The sequence below is a fragment of the Paramormyrops kingsleyae genome, chromosome 22 (assembly GCF_048594095.1).
Source record: "Paramormyrops kingsleyae isolate MSU_618 chromosome 22, PKINGS_0.4, whole genome shotgun sequence".
In the NCBI taxonomy this organism is placed as follows: domain Eukaryota; kingdom Metazoa; phylum Chordata; class Actinopteri; order Osteoglossiformes; family Mormyridae; genus Paramormyrops; species Paramormyrops kingsleyae.
Genome location: NC_132818.1, coordinates 11,593,974 through 11,610,107, shown reverse-complemented (window position 1 = coordinate 11,610,107; position 16,134 = coordinate 11,593,974). Strand labels below are relative to the sequence as shown.

Here is a 16,134-nt window from a genome sequence, read left to right as displayed (position 1 = left end):
GAAGGGAACTGAGGTACTGAGAGCCTTGTCCTCCAGCAATGGCACAGGGGCAGCCTGAACTCTCTCACCATGTTGTTGTGACACTCTTCTCCCTTTTCCGATAAACTGTCATCCTCAGCTTCATCTTTTTCAAATATACCCCCTGGTCCGCTATGAGACCGTTAGTCTGCTTAGTGGGGTGTTGGTTGTGGGGGGGGAGGGGGGGGAGGTTGCATTCGTTCTGCACGGTGTGTCACTGCAGTTTCTCCGTACATCTTCACGTGGACAGTGAGGCGTGTGTGTCGGCCGCTCCTTACCGCTCGTTCTGTCGTGCTGTCAGGGTGAGCTGTGCCTGCTATTCTCGCTCACCTCAGTCGCAGACCTTTACTCACCTTTGTTATGTTTTGGGGAAAAGCTTTAAACTGATGATGATGTAAACGGCTAAGTGACGCAGTTCATGACTCTCATTCTCCTGTCTCTCTGTCTCTGTCTCTCTGTGTCCGTCCGTCCGTCCGTCTGTCTGTCTGTTTGTCTGTCTCTGGCTTTGTTTATTTCACTGTGTAATTTGGTTTTTTAAATACCATTTGTATTGTTATTGTTTTAATTTTTAATGTTTTTTTCTTGCCACTTAATCATTAAATTCCTTTCACTGCTGTTGATTATGATTTCCTGGACTTTTGAACCCTCCCTGTTTCTTTGGCTCCGTCCCCTCGAACCCGCAGCCGCGTCGGGCTATGAGAAGTCCCGCAGCCTGAACAACATTTCTGGCATGGCGGCGGCCTCCATGCGCCTGACCCCCATCAGCAGCGCCCCCTACGAGCGCTTTGAGCCCCCAGGGCCCCTGCGTCGCTGTCGCTCCCCCATCCCATCCATTTTGTAGCAGAACCAGACTAACGACTGTGCCACTGGCCAATATAATGATAATGATAATAATGAATCCCACAGCGCCCCCGTCCCAATTGGGCCGGAACTGCAGGCTATTGGTGTGTGGTCAAATATTTGCACTTAAAGTATATAGAATATTTATTTTGATAATAAGCTTTAAAAAGAGCCATTGCTTGGTCAGATTCTGACCTGAAAGCTCACACCAAAAGAAAAACCCAGTCCAACCCAATCTCAATGAATTAGAGAGATCTTCTAGAAGCTTCCGAAGGCTTCTCAACGTTTTAAGAATGACTTGTAGCCATTTACTTGATCTCTGATGCGAATACAGTGTGTAGGATAGCTAACACACACACACACAGACACAGACAATCACACGCACACACACACACACACACACACACAGTAAGCGAACACAGCTACACACACTGCTGTTAAAACAAACATCAACGGAAAAAATATCACCCTTTATTATAATGGGTGGCAATCAGAAAATGCAGAAAATTATTGTCATTATCATTATTGATATTTTTACAAATATTAGAAGGAGGGTAAAAGACTGCATACTCATTCTTGAAATCATTGACATTATTAATATATAAAAACTAAATAGCAGTGAAAAAAATGCAGAGTGGAATTACATGTTTATTTTTTTAAAGGAGGGCAGTGAAGAGGAGAGGGGCAGGGCTGGTGTGGATTCATGGGTACTTTTCAGGGAGAGAAAGATGACAGAGGAGAGAAGCTTTCACTTAGCCTTTTTCTTTATCATGGATTGACTTTCACTCAAGGAACCAACATGCAAAGACTCTATTTTAATAAGAATGGATGATGGACAGAAAAGTCGCTAAGCCTGGAAAAGGGGAGGAGCCACTCAGTCGAAAGCAAATATCATGTAGCCTGGAAAAGGGGAGGAGCCACTCAGTCGAAAGCAAATATCATGTAGCCTGGAAAAGGGGAGGAGCCACCCAGCCAATAGCGAATATTCATCACTCAGCCTGGAAAAGGGGAGGAGCCACCCAGTCAATAGCGAATACTTATCACTTAACCTGGAAAAAGGGAGGGGCCAATATTCATCACTTTGCCTGGAAAGGGGAGGAGTCACCTCCATAGCTGTAGCTTTTATTTTTTCCTTCTTATTTAAATTGTTGACAGACACACATCTGCAGTACTGTACCCTGAATGCAGTGCCCTCCCTCCAGCCGGCCCCCCCAGTGCACCCCTGTCAACCTGCTTGATGTGGTTCCTGGAATCGTTAGCGGAAAGTCCCTTTTTATTGCCATTTTTTGGCTACGTGCTCCCTATTTTGTTTACATCTTAGGTCTTTTCCTTTTTTTTGTTTCGTTTTCTCTTTCTGTTTTCTTTGTTTCCACCCCCCCCCATCCTCCCTTGCATTTCGGATGACGATCTCCGGGCGAAAATGAAGGGGGGACTCTGAGTGGAGGCTGGACTGCCAGCAAGCGATAGAGGAAGATGAGGAAGATGAGAGAAGGAGCAGGCAGCGGGTGTCCAGGCAGACGGCGTTACCGTGTTTATCTATGAGCAGACAGGGGTCCAGCTCCCAGCCACGGCGCTTATGAGCAGACGATTAGCAAGCATCCCATCTCCTTTTCTATGATTCAAGTGCAAATATGTCAGTGACAGTAATAGTAATGATATGAAAATATTTTTCTACCCGTATTGTTATTATTGCTACTTATGTGTCTGGTCACTCTTCATAAGGAACTTTTTTATTGATGGTTCATTTACAGAATAGGTCTTTATTTTTCTAATTGCTAAATTATCTTTCCCTTTTTTGTTTTAATATATCCAAATGGAATATGTAAATGTAATGATTTACATTCTGCAGGCTTTGCATTAGCTATAAACATGTTTCTCTTAGTATGTCGGGGAATTTAAACCTGTTACATTCATTATCATCCTTTGGCTTCCCTTGTCCTCTGATATCTTCCTTCCCCAAACGTGGAGGAGGTGACGTGCTGAAGGCGGTGGGCGCAGTTGCATTCTCTGAGACACGCGGAGCCTCCTTGGCCGAGGCGTCAGCTCGGGCGCTAAAGGACGGGCCTGAGCATCCTGGGGAGCAAAACCCAGCGTGACGCTGGCCCAGTCCCAAAGCCCTTGTGGGGCCACACCCCAACCAGTGCTTTGCTGTCTCTGGGGTGCATTTGGCGACAGAGAAAGCAACTTTGCTAAAGTGTGTTTGCAAAAAAAACATATAAATTAAAAAAAAACAAACAAACAAAAAAAAAACTAAAAAGAAACAAAAAAGCTCAGGACACTTTAAATGAAGCATATCATTAGGAAAGGCCTGCTGTGCGTGAATGCCTTTTGGAGAGCTAGGCATGTAGGCCTGTAAGCACTGCGCTGAAATGGCTGCCGCTCTTATGTAACCATGTAAAATATACTGATTTCTGGCTTCACACACACACAGCATATACAGAATAATGCCACTTCTGTCACCTCTTTTAGGTTTGGGGGGATAATTGCTCTGTATTCCAAAGCTGGACCCCCAGCACGCCCTAAGCCGCCATGTCTTTGTTCCAAATTCCCTTTCTTTTCCTGTATCCATGTCTTTTCACTCCATCGCTTTCCTCTATTTCTCCTCCTTCCTGTATCCATGTAGTTTCCTTCTCTCCCCCTGTTTCACTTTCTTCCTGTATCCATGTCGTTTTCTTCTCTCTCCTCTGTTCTTCTTCCTTGCTACAATTGCTTCATCCTTTGCATCTCTGTCCCTCCTCCATTCCTGCCCTTCCCTGTATCTGCATCATTTTCCTCTCCATCTTGCTCCTCTGGTTCCTGGTTCCTGTATTTGTACTAAACAATGTGCTTATATTACACCCATAATGGCTCTAAATGATAAGTATAGTTTTAAAATTAGTTTTTATTATTTTTTTTACATGCATGAGTTCCTACTGCAAGCAATAAGAAATGAATATATCTGTATTGTCTATATTATGATCTACGAGTATGTTTTGATAAGGCACCTTGTTCTGTTTAAATGTATATGTAAATTCATATATGCGTACATATATGTACATGTACGTAAACGTGTGCATTTATATGCAGCTACAAGCTGGCTGATTGCATGCTGATTTCTGGACCTCCTAACAGGCAGAAGGGACGCTGCTCTGCATGCCTTTGGCCACTAGGGGGTGTCTTCCCTGTGACTCATGTGGCTTTGGGGTTACTTTCACAGTCAGCAGTACAGTGGATGGGACTGCAGGCTGGATGATGTCATTATCAGTACTATGATTTTGTAATTTTTTTCATCTTTTTTACAGAAATCTATTCTGAAAGCTTATCAGATATATGCAAAATGAAGCAGTAACTGTGAGTTGACCCAAAAAGACAGAAACAAATCGACTTCTTCCTTCAGTTATAGGTTCTAGCTAAATGCAGCTCTTCTGCTCCTCCTGCATTCATCCTCCTTTTCTGTCCTCCATCTATCAGTCTCACACTGGGTTCCCTCCTTTAGAAGCTGAGAGGCACAGTTTTGCCAAGGCTGAGAGTCAGGAGGTGTTGAGATCTCACCCTTCATGTGGGCTTGCAACCCATTTACATGACACACTGAAATGTCTCTGAATGTCTCCTACATGGATGGTATCTATTTCAGAGACAGAAGTTGGTCAACAGCATTTACTTCAGTCACCATTTCAGTCTGTTTCAGTCTGTGACGTTTGTCATTTCATTCAGTATCATTCTGTACATTGATACAACTGTGGACAGTGTGCCTTCACTGATCTACAGCTTATATTCACTCCAGGGTGTCTCTGCAGAGTGGCATGTTCACTGAAGACTTAGGTGACAGGTGACCATGTTTGGCCAGCAGGTCCATCATCACTTGGCACATGAAGCTGTGGTCATATGACAGTTACCTAAGAAACACAGCATACCTAATGATTGTGGGCCTTCTCACTGTGATGAAAGGCCTTCCACAATTACAGCACTTTATACATCTACACATCCTCATGGAGGGTATGTTAACTTCAGTCGATTTAATATTGTGGAATAAAACTACAGAACCACAGGCAGACACAGGGATAATAATACAGAACCACAGGCAGACACATGGATAGTAATAATACAGAACCACAGGCAGACACCGAGATATTATTTCTGAACCACAGGCAGGTCCAGAAATAATAATACTGAACCACAGGTAGACACAGAGAAAATAATACAGAAATACAGGCAGACACATAGATTGCCATACAGAAACTGACAGATAGTAATACAGAACCACAAGCAAACAGAGGCAATAATACAGAACCACAGGCAGACACAGCTGTAGTACTACAGAACCACAGACAGACACAGAGGTGATAATACAGAAACACATGCAGAAACAAGGATAGTAATACAGAACCACAGGCAGATGCAGGCATAGTAATACAGAACCAGTTGAAATAGAAGAACAGCAGCATGGGAGTTTCCCACAGCACTATGAAGGTGCAGATGGATGCATGACGGCTGGAAGATGCAGAGCAGATCTGCTTTGACGCAGAACCTCGATTTCTGAACCTGGACTCTTCATTCACTCATCTGCTCACTTCTCCGGCCATTTGTTCCTATTCTCTAATCTTTTCCTTTTTGTCTAACACTTGATAAAACTCAGGAATTTATCTTTTCATGACCTTGACGCTTTTCTTTCTTAGTGGAAATAATGTCTGTCTGAAGTGGAAAGGAAAGAGTTAACAGTATTGAAAATGCTTTGTGAGATGACTGCCTTCGTGTTGTACTTGTGTCTCTGTACATTCCCCACTTTGTCTTTCCCATTTTTCCATCGTCTCCACCCTTTCCCTCTGACACTTCACTCTTTTTCTTTGTGGTATACAACTCTAACTGTAATACTTCCACAAAAGTGAACTCTTAACAATGGGAGTGAGAACAGTTAATATGAATATCTCCCCTTAAATGGAATACAAATGACAGCCCTCAAGAATAGAAACGGAAAAAAAACAACATAAAGAATGAAAATGATGTTTTTGGGGGAAGCATGTGAAGTGTAACGTAAAAAGAGGACTGTCAGCCAAGGAAGAAAGAACTAAGACTGCAAACGGAGCAGGAAGGCGATCGTTGGCCGCGTAAGAATGTTTGTATGTTTCCTGTCACATGTTCTATGTTGCCATTTCTGACTTGGTGTGTCTGAGTATTATTCCTGTGTGTTAGTACAGTATGTGAACCTGCTTATGGGCGTGAGTGTGATCTGCAGTGTAAAATGCTCTGTAGTCCTGTGCACGTGTCTGCAACTCGTGGGGGTTTTAATTATGGCCTTTCTTATTGACTGAGTAATCATCTCTTGTTTTCTCCCTGCTGTGATCTTGACAAAATGCAATTCTTTCGATGCAGATGAGGGCAAATCTGTGTAAAATGTTTGGACTCATCTGACTAGGTGGTGCTAGAGCCCAAAATTTGGTCCTGTGCGATAGAACATTTGGTTCTGTTCTGTTTATCATTTGGTTCTACTCAATTGAACATTTGGTTCTGTTCTGAAGAACATTCACGTGAACACCTTGATCCACTTGTCAGACTTTTAGCAAAATGCCACCCGTAAGCAACAGTGACAGTCTGGTGACCCGAGTCGTGGTGAATCTGCTGTGTGTCCAACAAACGCAAGCGAAACACACGGTGTTCTCTCCACTGCTCCTATTTGTTTGTACATTTTGATGGAAAGTGATATTTTTTACCTAAATTGCATGATTAATCAATTAAGGAATCGTCAGTTAAAACCCCGAGTGTGTGTGTGTTTATGTAAAATGCATATTACAATTATATGTATGTGTGTATATGTCTCTATGAATATACACACATTCAAATACTCAGTGTGTAACTTTCATGTACAGCTTGCATAATTTGACTAAGGCTGACTGATCATTTGAATTGGACCCTCCATGAAAGTTACACATTGAAGCCAAGTGATGTCATTCTTGTTTTCCGATACTGTGGTGTACTGCAATTCCACACGGGGACATTGCCCCAGTCATTTCAGTATGTGCGAAACCCAAAGCAGTGAAGCACTTCCCAGCACTATCTGCTATCGTTTGGTCCTCATTATTGGATTGCAGTATACCACGGGATTTGGTCAGCTTGTTCTTTATCGTTTCCTTTTTTTCTTAAAGCAACACTGCACACACACATCCTAACCACCTCCATGTGTGTTTTCTTCTGTTTCAGTGCTGAGTTTCTAAAACCTCCCTTTTCTCTAAAGAAGAAACATCTATGACAAAATCCAGTCTGCAAAAGGAAGGGCGGTGCGAAAGCGCGGCGGAAAAGATGGAGAGATAGAGAGAGAGAGAGAATGAGAAAGAGAGCCATCTCCATGCACAGATAGACTGAGACTCTCGTTATGAGAACATGGAGGGACACACAAACTCCCTGCATATATGTTACTGCACCATTGTGAAGCCCTGACCACTTATGTAGCATTTGTTGATTGAAGACAAGCTGTTATAGGAGAATCTCCTGAATAACACATTGGTATGTCACTGCTGTAGATCTCTAACCAATGACTGAGCCATGCCCGCCTCCCTTTTCCAACCAGCCAATGACTGAGCCATGCACGCCTCCCTTTTCCAACCAGCCAATGACCGAGCCATGCCCGCCTCCCTTTTCCAACCAGCCAATCACCGAGCCATGCCCATCTCCCTTTTCCAACCCACCAATGACCAAGCCATGCCTGCCTCCCTTTTCCAACCAGCCAATGACTAGGCCATTCCCGCCTCCCTTTTCCAACCAGCCAATGACTGAGCCATGCTCACCTTCCTTTACCAACCAGCTAACAGCTGACCCATGCCCGCCTTCCTTTTTCAACCAGCCAATGACTGAGCTATGCCCATCTTCCTTTTCCAACCAGCCAATGACTGAGCCATGCCTGTCTTCCTTTTCCAACTAACCAATGACTGAGCCATGTCTGCCTCCATTTTCCAACCAGCCAATGACCGAACCTTGCCCAGCTTCTTTCTCAAATCAGCCAATGACTGAACCTCGTCAATCTTCATTCTCTGAATAACCAATAAGTGAGTCTCCACATCTCTCTTCTGATCAGCCAATGACTTAGTCATGCCCAAAAACTAGTCAGCCAATTGCTCTCTCCTTGGATTAGCCAATGACTCTGCCTGCTCAGTGTTTCTCCTATAACTAACCAGAAGGGCAACCAGAAGGTTCCTCTCACTTGGTGAAAACAGTATAAAGGTTTCATGTATTCGTCTGTAACTTCATAAGCTGGCTGAGGCAGTGGGGGCCTGAAGCCTGGCTGACAGACAGGCTAGATGGAGGTTCTCACTCACAACATGACAAGCCACAGCACAGCACACATGGAACTGCTCCCTACTTGCTCACACCTCTGTATAAGCACTGGCACTGTTGATGCTTCATGGATCTTCTAAGCCAATATGAGCCCCTCGGCAGTCAGCTAATGTGAAGAGGGACCAATCACATGCTCTGATCTGAGAATCAACATCGTCAGCTACTTTTGTGTCTGCAAACATCAGGGGCAGCGGGAATAACATCTGGCTGGTGCACTCTCTCTCTCTCTCTCTCTCTCTCTCTCTCTCCTTCCCTCTCTCTCCCTCTCTCTCTTCATTCTTCAACATTTCATAGTTCAGCTGCCACGTTACGCATCGCATGGCATGAAAGAAATAAGAAGGACTGAGGCCTACAAGTGGAATCAGCAACATATCTTACTTAAATCACAATCACCAAGAGTGAAGACTCAAAAACAAACATAAAACTAACTCAAATGAGCAGCTTCTCACGGTGAAACAGAAGAGAGTGAAAAGGGTTTAGGAGTTCAGAGAAGGTACCATGTACAGAAATGGTGAAGGTTTATGCTTCTAGACAAATCAGGGGAGAAGACAAAAAAAAAACAAAAGAGCATTTTTATTACCTAGTTTACCAGCATGATGATTCTGCATGACTTTACTTCTGCAAGGCCTGACTGGAAAAAGGAGAGGTCAGTAATTAAAAAAGAAACTAAAAGACATACGTTATATGCAACTCAGACAAAAAAAGGATTATACAAAAGAGGATCTCTATTTTGTTTTGAATAATAAAAAAAAATAAATAAAAAAACAATACTGCAAGATGAACAATACTGAACAATATTTTGTTAAGAAATCGGTTTGAGTGCCGGACATGAACTCTGCCACGAGCTTCCTGGAAACTCTGGAAATCCCTGGAAGTCCTTGCATCTCCTCTGCCCTGGGGCTGATTCTCCTGCGACTCTGCCCCTTTTCTTCTCACCCAAGTCCTGTGACTCCACCCCCTTTTTCCCACCTAAGCCCTGTGACTCTGCCCCCTTTGTTCCCACCTAAGCCCTGTGACTCCGCCCCCTTTAATCCCACCTGGGCCCTGTGACCCTGCACCTTTGTCCTACCCAGGCCTTCGCCCCACTCTCAAACCCATGCTTCCTCCTGAGGGCTGCTAGCAAGGCTTGAAAGCAGCGCTACCCCAGGCCAGTTGTGGGAACACGGCGCCCCCCTGTGGCTGTGGCACCATTTGCTCCTGATTGCAACACCAACAACAGCAAATAGCATTTTTATTTTTAACTTGTTTGAAAGACATTGTTTTTGCTGGATGGTGCTTTATCTCGAGTCCCTTTGTCCTCGCCTTTCCCATCATAATGTGAGTGTGTAGCTGGTGTCATGGCTGAAGCCTTGCACTGCCCCCTGCTGGTACCACTGAAAATGTCCCCACAGTGGTACATGATGCATGACATTGTCATGCTCCTGGGGTCACCAGCTCTCTGAACTGCCTCTGTGTTTGGGGAGCCAGTGGCTGTGGTTCGCACCCGAGGGCCTGGGCCTGTGCAGGGTCTGCTCTGGTCTAGCAATAGCAAACAGTGGCAGCTGACGGGTGATGCAAGCTTGGACCTGTGGCCTACAGTCGAAGTGAGTCGTATCGTGTAAATCTTCAGTGATTAATGCATTTTGTACCATTATGCTGTCTGACATGTGAGGGATGCAGAAGGTTATGGCCCTGACTTTTAGAAAAATCCCAAAGCAGGCAAGTCAAGGCAGGAACTGAGATTCACTCAGATTAGTTAGTTCATCTTTATTTTACATTCTTTTTTTCCACAATTAAACTGCTTGATAAATTCACCCTATTTTCTTTTTCTTCTGTTCACCTTTTCTTTCTCTCATTGCTCGCTCTCTCCCTCCCTCCCAGTGCTTCCTTTATTGTCCTGATATATGGAAGACAAATGTTTTAAGAGTTTTAAGACACACCTGCCTAGTCCCTCCTGCTTCTAGGGTTAGCGAGATGAAAGGCTGTTTCGGACACAGATGCTGAAAACGTAGCATGAAACAGCCAAGCGCCGGTGCCTCGGAGTGTCTGTCCAGGTCACCAGAGCTGGGGTCGCTCTTCTCACCTAATCAAAGCCAAAACCCTCATTAGACCAATGGCAGCAGCAGCATCTGTGCACCTTTACTTGAAATAAACCTGGAAACATATCAGAAGCGCGCAGTGCGGACCTTGCAGTCACATGGCTGTGCTGCCCTTTGACCTCTCTCTCCGTCCCCGCTCTGCTCGCTCGCTGGCTCCATGCATTTTCCTCCTTTGCATCCCTGCCTCCTGTTTTAATGTCATATTGTTTGAAGTTGAATTATAACGCATGTGTGAAAAAAGAAAACAAAGCTTACTTCTGAAATGGAAAGAATGATGTAACTCTCTCTCTCACCCCATATCTGCTCTTTAAAAGTACTGAAAGAAAATGCTGAGCTAACAGCCTGCAAGTAGGAAGTGGAAGCGTGCTTTCATTTGCTTCCCACCTGTTGTTCTATTTCATTCCATACGGAACACTTTTGATTCCTCTTTGTTTAAGGACCCATATAACCGGCTTAATTCCACCAAAAGCACACAGTTAAACTCTCATACCTCTTGGTCACTCAGGTAATCTCTGTGCTTCCAAGTACAGGAACCTGGACCATTTTTGAGTTCGTTGGTGGCAGAGTTTGCAGGAAGCTGATGTCAGAGAAAGACAACAAAAGATCACTTACATGTGTGGGCACTGTACGTAGTTCCACCAATGCAAAAAAAAAAAACTAAAAATATAAGGCCAGATGTCTTCGTGTTTCTCTAAACATGTCTCTCCTTCTCATAAATATAGCTTTACAGTAGCACAGCTTCATAGTTCTGTCACTCTGCTGAAAGTGGCCACTCTTGGTGTGGTCATGCTTCCGGAATATCTCTGAGCAGCCTGCTTTCTTTCTGAGATCTACATACTAGCACGTAGTTCATGATTCGGTGTTATGGTGTCATCTAACGCCAGGATGTGAAGGATTCAGGTCAGGAAGCTTCTCTTGCTGCTGTCAGGCTTTCACAGAGTGGCGGAATGAGCCACCATGTCATGGTCACAACCAAGGCCAGTGTGTGAGGGTGATTGTTTTTCACGGCTCTCCTCTGCTGCCTTTTTGTATGTCCATCCCACAGGGTGTGGATGCTGAGCATCCTCTATCATGGCTGCCCTCCCCTTTCCAGGGGAATGTCCTGACCACACACACATGTGCCCAAGTCAATAACACAGATCCTCCTGAAAGTCCCATCCCACCACAGGGTCCTCTGATTCATTCCCATGTTTATCTGGGTGTTTGAACTGGGAAGATGCAGCTGACAGTGCAGCACGTGTTACTGTAGCACAGCAACATGCTGCAGAGGCTGATAGAGAGCAGGATTTTAGGGTGACGGTCAGAGAGGGAGGGAGTGAGAGAGAGCAAGAGAGAGAGAGAGAGAGTTACAGAAAGGTGTGTGGGGTTAGTGTTATAACGATGCTGGATTCATTTAAAAATGTAAAAAAGAAAAAAACTGTACAAATGATATTTCAATGGAATGTTTATTATTTATCTTTTATATTTTTGAAACATGGAAAGAAAATAATTAATAAACCACCGTAATTTAACAAAGTTTGTGAAAAAAATGACAGAAGAGCTATATTATTAAAAGTATGAGTTTGAACACGAATGCAGCTTACTTGAACTCATCTCCCCTGTAGATAGAAAAAAGATAAAAGTTAAAATCGTTAAAAAACACAAAAATGAATTAAATCTAAAAAGATAACATAATTTAAAAATAAATAAAAATATCAAAAGCTTATGCCAAAATTTTCAGTATGTGTCCAGTGTGTTTATTATTTCTAAGTGTGTCTTTGTGCATTGTGTATTTTTATGTATTCATTCTTATTGAGAATATAACACTAAGTAATTTTTTTCTTGTGATTAAATGTTATGTCGGGAATACAATACCAACACCAACTATTCATATTTGACTAATCATATTACTCAATATTCACAATGAAAAGTTCAATTTTTACCTCTATAGAAATTCCTTCTCAATTGTGTGTGTAACATGGGGTGATGGGCAGTCATGTGACCAGCCCGTTCACCAATCAGATGACTCTGAGCTCTGCTCCAGGCAACACACTGTCGGTAACGTGCAGGTATTATTTGAATAAAAATTCCACCAGATATTGAATGAAATTTCATCAGCTTTATCTATATAGCAAAGCAATACACCCTCGGCTAAAAAGCCTGAAACGATTCAATAAAATCAGATGATCATTAAGGTGGTGTCTTCACATCAGATTTGCTCACTATACAGAGGAAAATCAACACAATGAGTCCCTGCCTGTCATGCTTGGAGTCTGTGTTACATACCTACTGCCTGCATGTGTGGCAGGATAGACTCCGAGGCCAGAGAAGCAAGAGGCAGCGGGCTCTGTGTGTCCCAGCAGCTAGCAGGCGTTTCATCTGGCCAGATTAGCATAGCAGGTGTGTGTGTGTGTGTGTGTGTGTGTGTGTGTGTGTGTGTGTGTGTGCACCCCCACTGAAGGGGCAGGGGAAAACCTAACAGCACAGCAGTCATGGGGGTGCTCAGAGCACACAGCTGAAGATAAGCACGGCCAGCATCAGCCCTTTCATAAGGGACTCCTTCAGTTTTGTACAACCCAGAGTGCCCTCCCCAGCTAGCTGTTCAGCTGAATAAATTAGCCAAATGGGTAACAGGATATCAGCTAGATGGCTGATTAATGCTTGCATGACACACAAAGGTCATATAAACACACAAACACAATGTGGCACCAAGTTTTTAGTTAAAAAAAGATGCACCGTTATAAAAATACACAACATACATCTGCCAGGTGACTTTTTAAATGCCGTCTGAGCACAACAGAGGTGAGTACAGAACAGGAGATCATACAGATTCCTTTGCCTGCCTGCATGGCGCCGTACATCACGTACACGAAACAAGTGCCTTTACTTAATATCCATGTTAATGATGCAAACATGATCAGATGAAGTTTCAAACTCATTATGTTCATTAGAAATACTCAGATATTCTCTCTAAAGAAGACTGTCCAGCAGTTTCTGCATTTTCTCTTATATTATTTTTGATGTACTTGTGTTACGCACTTGCACAATGGACCTTGGTTAAAAGAAGGTTATGTCTTCTTGGTGGACGATCCATCAGCTTGATCTGTCTGCTCTCCACAAGACAAACCCCAAACACAGGAATCCACATACAAAGATGGCCCAGTACTGGACAGCCGGAGTGCTAAAGCTGGAGAGAGAGCTCACCTGCGGGAGAGAGTCAGACTTAATCCGGCTGAAGCACAAGGGGCTACTACTGTGTCCCACACTTTCACTGCAGCTACCAGGGTCTCTGATCAGGAGGTGACCAGCCTTCCTCTGCATTTCAACACGCAGTAAAGGAAAATCAATGGCCACTGCGTTTACTGAAGGAATGGATCTCTTACCCATCCTCCCTGCTGCTCGATCCAGGATAATACTCTCCTCTTGAAGAAATCCCAGGTCCAGGTGAGGATATCTGACAGTGACTGCTGTAAGTGCTCTTTAATTAACTGGAAGAAAAGCTGACTGGTTACCACTGGTACAAATGGCCACTTTGATAGAGAAAATGTCTTAATGACAGCACTTTGAAATTACATCTATAAACTTGCCGATCAATGCAATGTCATTCAGAAAGTTTTGCTGTGGAGGAAAATTGAGCTTTAATAAAAATGGGGTGCATTGCTATTTTTTTTAATTAAAACTTAAATTAAAACTTCAATTAAATTAATTTAGAGGAGAAGGTGGTTATTAGGGAATTTGTGTATTTGAATGAACACTGACACCATTAGGTGAATACCATACCTTGACAATGAATTTCCCTGCTATATAAAGCAGAACAATGACTTTTTCCCAGGTTATGCCATCTACAATCACCTTCTCCACAATCTTCATAAAGCTATCTTTGCAAACCTTTCGAAGTACATCAATGGATCTGGATATCAGAAACACAGAGGCAGGCAGTCAGGGACGAGTCAGTGACACAGGTCATGCTAGTCCCAAGTCTGGGTCAGTGGGTGGTGTCTTTGAGGGACACTTTGTACTCTCTTTGAAGGAGAAGGTTTTGGTTCCCTTTACACTGTAGCAATGGTTGTCAAATAAGGGGACACAGCCCACTAGGGGGCCTCAATGAGGACCAAGGGGGAGCACACAGTTTTTATGAGAAGTAAAAAAAAATGATGATGTTGCTAGGGCTGGGTGTTAGTCTACACAAATTTTTATGGTATATCAATATATTTTAAAAATGAGATATATAATGCCAACACCGGTTACATTGATATAGTTTTATTGTGCGTTAAAATCTTAAATGAAACCAACAGTATTACTTCCTGGTTGCTTCGACCATGGCATAACACAGACTCCCAGAATTCTCAGCTAAAAATCAAACCACTCAGTCTCACAGGGAAGCTGATGGAGGGGAAAGGCAAGGAATCATTGTTACTTGGTTTGTTTAAAAACATTGTTAAATATAGTAATTTGCAGAGCTCGTTTTAATTTGTTGAAAGCCAATTCCTTAAAATGAGTATACTTTCAATTATGTGCATTTTTAATGGTTGTCAGGCTTCTCATTTTAGAACCATTGTAACACAGCCTCACAGGAATAGGGCATTTAGATGCGGAGTAAACAGAAAACTGATACCCTACTCTTGCTTAGTGTATCTAGAGTAGAAAGACTTATGGAGGGCTGCAGAGCATTCTCTTACAGAGCTCCACAGCTGTGGAATCATCTTCCAGCGGATATGCAAGATCCAGGCTCACTCTCAATGTTCAAGACTCGAGTAAAAACACACTTGTTTAGTCTAGTCTATAGGGACTCTAGTTCTAGCTCTAGCTGACTGCTCACTCCCAGTTAGACCTGTAGTGTGAGGTGTAGAGCTGGGTGAGGTCAGTGCCATTGGCTTGGATGAACTGAACGGTCAGTGCTGTCACTCTAGCTTCACAACCCCTTGTGGAATTGGAGTGCTGATGTTCAGGGACCCCCCATGCCTGCGCTTCCACCTGCCTCTCCCTCCAACTTATGCTGCCATAGCCATATCTGCCAGAGCTTACATATTGAACTCACCTAACTGGTTGCACTGCCTCCAGTCTCCCCTACTTTGACTAACTGCACATTTTATTTCCCTGCATTTTCCTGGACACAGGGGGTCCTTGGATAAGAAAAAGATTGAGAACCACTGCTTTATATGATAGTCTTTATTTATCATATAAGTAAACACTGTTAAATACTGACTGTTGTAGAAGTGTGTCCTTCTCCAAATCTTTGGCTATTCTTCTGACTTGTTTGGCCACCTGGTTCACGGCTTCGTCCTCCACATCGTGTTCCGGCAGCAGACCTCGCAGTACTTCGTTGACGGGCTCTCCCGGTAACTGATCTTCAACGATGCTGCCGGCGAAACCGCTCTTAAGACACATAGAGCAACCTCGACAAACACACTGACTGAAGAAAAGTCACACTCACCCTCGTAGGCTCAACATAACGACTGTCCTAGCCGCATTATCTTGGTCTTCATTAGGATCCATTAACACCCGGTATAACACTAACGAAATCCGCCACCGTCTCCAATGCAGTTTCACTTTCAACTAACTCAGAATCACGTGACTGTGTTCCACTTTGGACTGTCCGTGCGGAACTCGATCTGTAGCATAGCCTAGCGTAGACTGGAGGACTTTGACATGTGGGGAGGTCTCATGTAAAGGATTAAACGGATAAAATCAGCGTTAACGTCTCCTCTACAAGTTGTTGCGGGCTACCGATTTACGGGAAGCGATCAACACATGCTTTCTGGTAAAAAGAAAATAATACAAAAGTTTTACGTGCGAATTATTTAGCTCTCTAAAACCTGTGATGCCAAAATCTGCAACTGCAAGCAATTAGTTTAATTGAAAAAAACAAAACAATAAACAGCATACAGCATAATTCATTTCCGTATAATAAGAC

General features: G+C 43.5%; 2 protein-coding genes across 7 annotated transcripts in view; one reads left to right on the top strand and one right to left on the bottom strand.

The window, feature by feature from the left end:
* The window catches only part of LOC111836930 (voltage-gated potassium channel KCNC1-like), a 58,543-nt gene extending 47,623 nt beyond the window's left edge, over positions 1 to 10,920 (top strand). For 2 of the 6 annotated variants that reach the window (XM_023798625.2, XM_023798624.2), the window contains exons 5-6: positions 702 to 5,942; positions 7,033 to 10,920. In XM_023798625.2, the coding sequence (XP_023654393.1) occupies positions 702 to 859 (158 nt within the window). In that variant the 3' untranslated portion in view covers positions 860 to 5,942; positions 7,033 to 10,920. Of the gene's footprint in view, positions 1 to 701; positions 5,943 to 7,032 lie in introns of those variants that run through there. The other 4 variants (XM_023798631.2, XM_023798626.2, XM_023798630.2 and 1 more) reach the window with 3 other exon arrangements.
* Positions 10,921 to 11,672: 752 nt separating this feature from the next.
* LOC111836931 (apoptosis regulator BAX-like) lies at positions 11,673 to 15,794 on the bottom strand. Its single transcript, XM_023798633.2, has 5 exons — positions 15,655 to 15,794; positions 15,427 to 15,579; positions 14,001 to 14,130; positions 13,604 to 13,708; positions 11,673 to 13,424 (listed from the first exon to the last, which is right to left on the bottom strand). Exons 1-5 carry the CDS (start codon positions 15,714 to 15,716, stop codon positions 13,314 to 13,316), a joined length of 561 nt encoding a protein of 186 aa, XP_023654401.1. The 5' UTR covers positions 15,717 to 15,794; the 3' UTR covers positions 11,673 to 13,313.
* Positions 15,795 to 16,134: the final 340 nt, after the last annotated feature.

Bases quoted from the DNA above. Each gene is read 5' to 3' on its own strand.
- LOC111836931 (XM_023798633.2), bottom strand. From the start codon at position 15,716: ATGGATCCTAATGAAGACCAAGATAATGCGGCTAGGACAGTCGTTATG. The intron at 15,580-15,654 runs GTGAGTGTGACT...TTTCGCCGGCAG, and splicing joins GTTATGTTGAGCCTACGAGG to CATCGTTGAAGATCAGTTAC. The intron at 14,131-15,426 runs GTCAGTATTTAA...TCTGATATCCAG, and splicing joins AAGGACACACTTCTACAACA to ATCCATTGATGTACTTCGAA.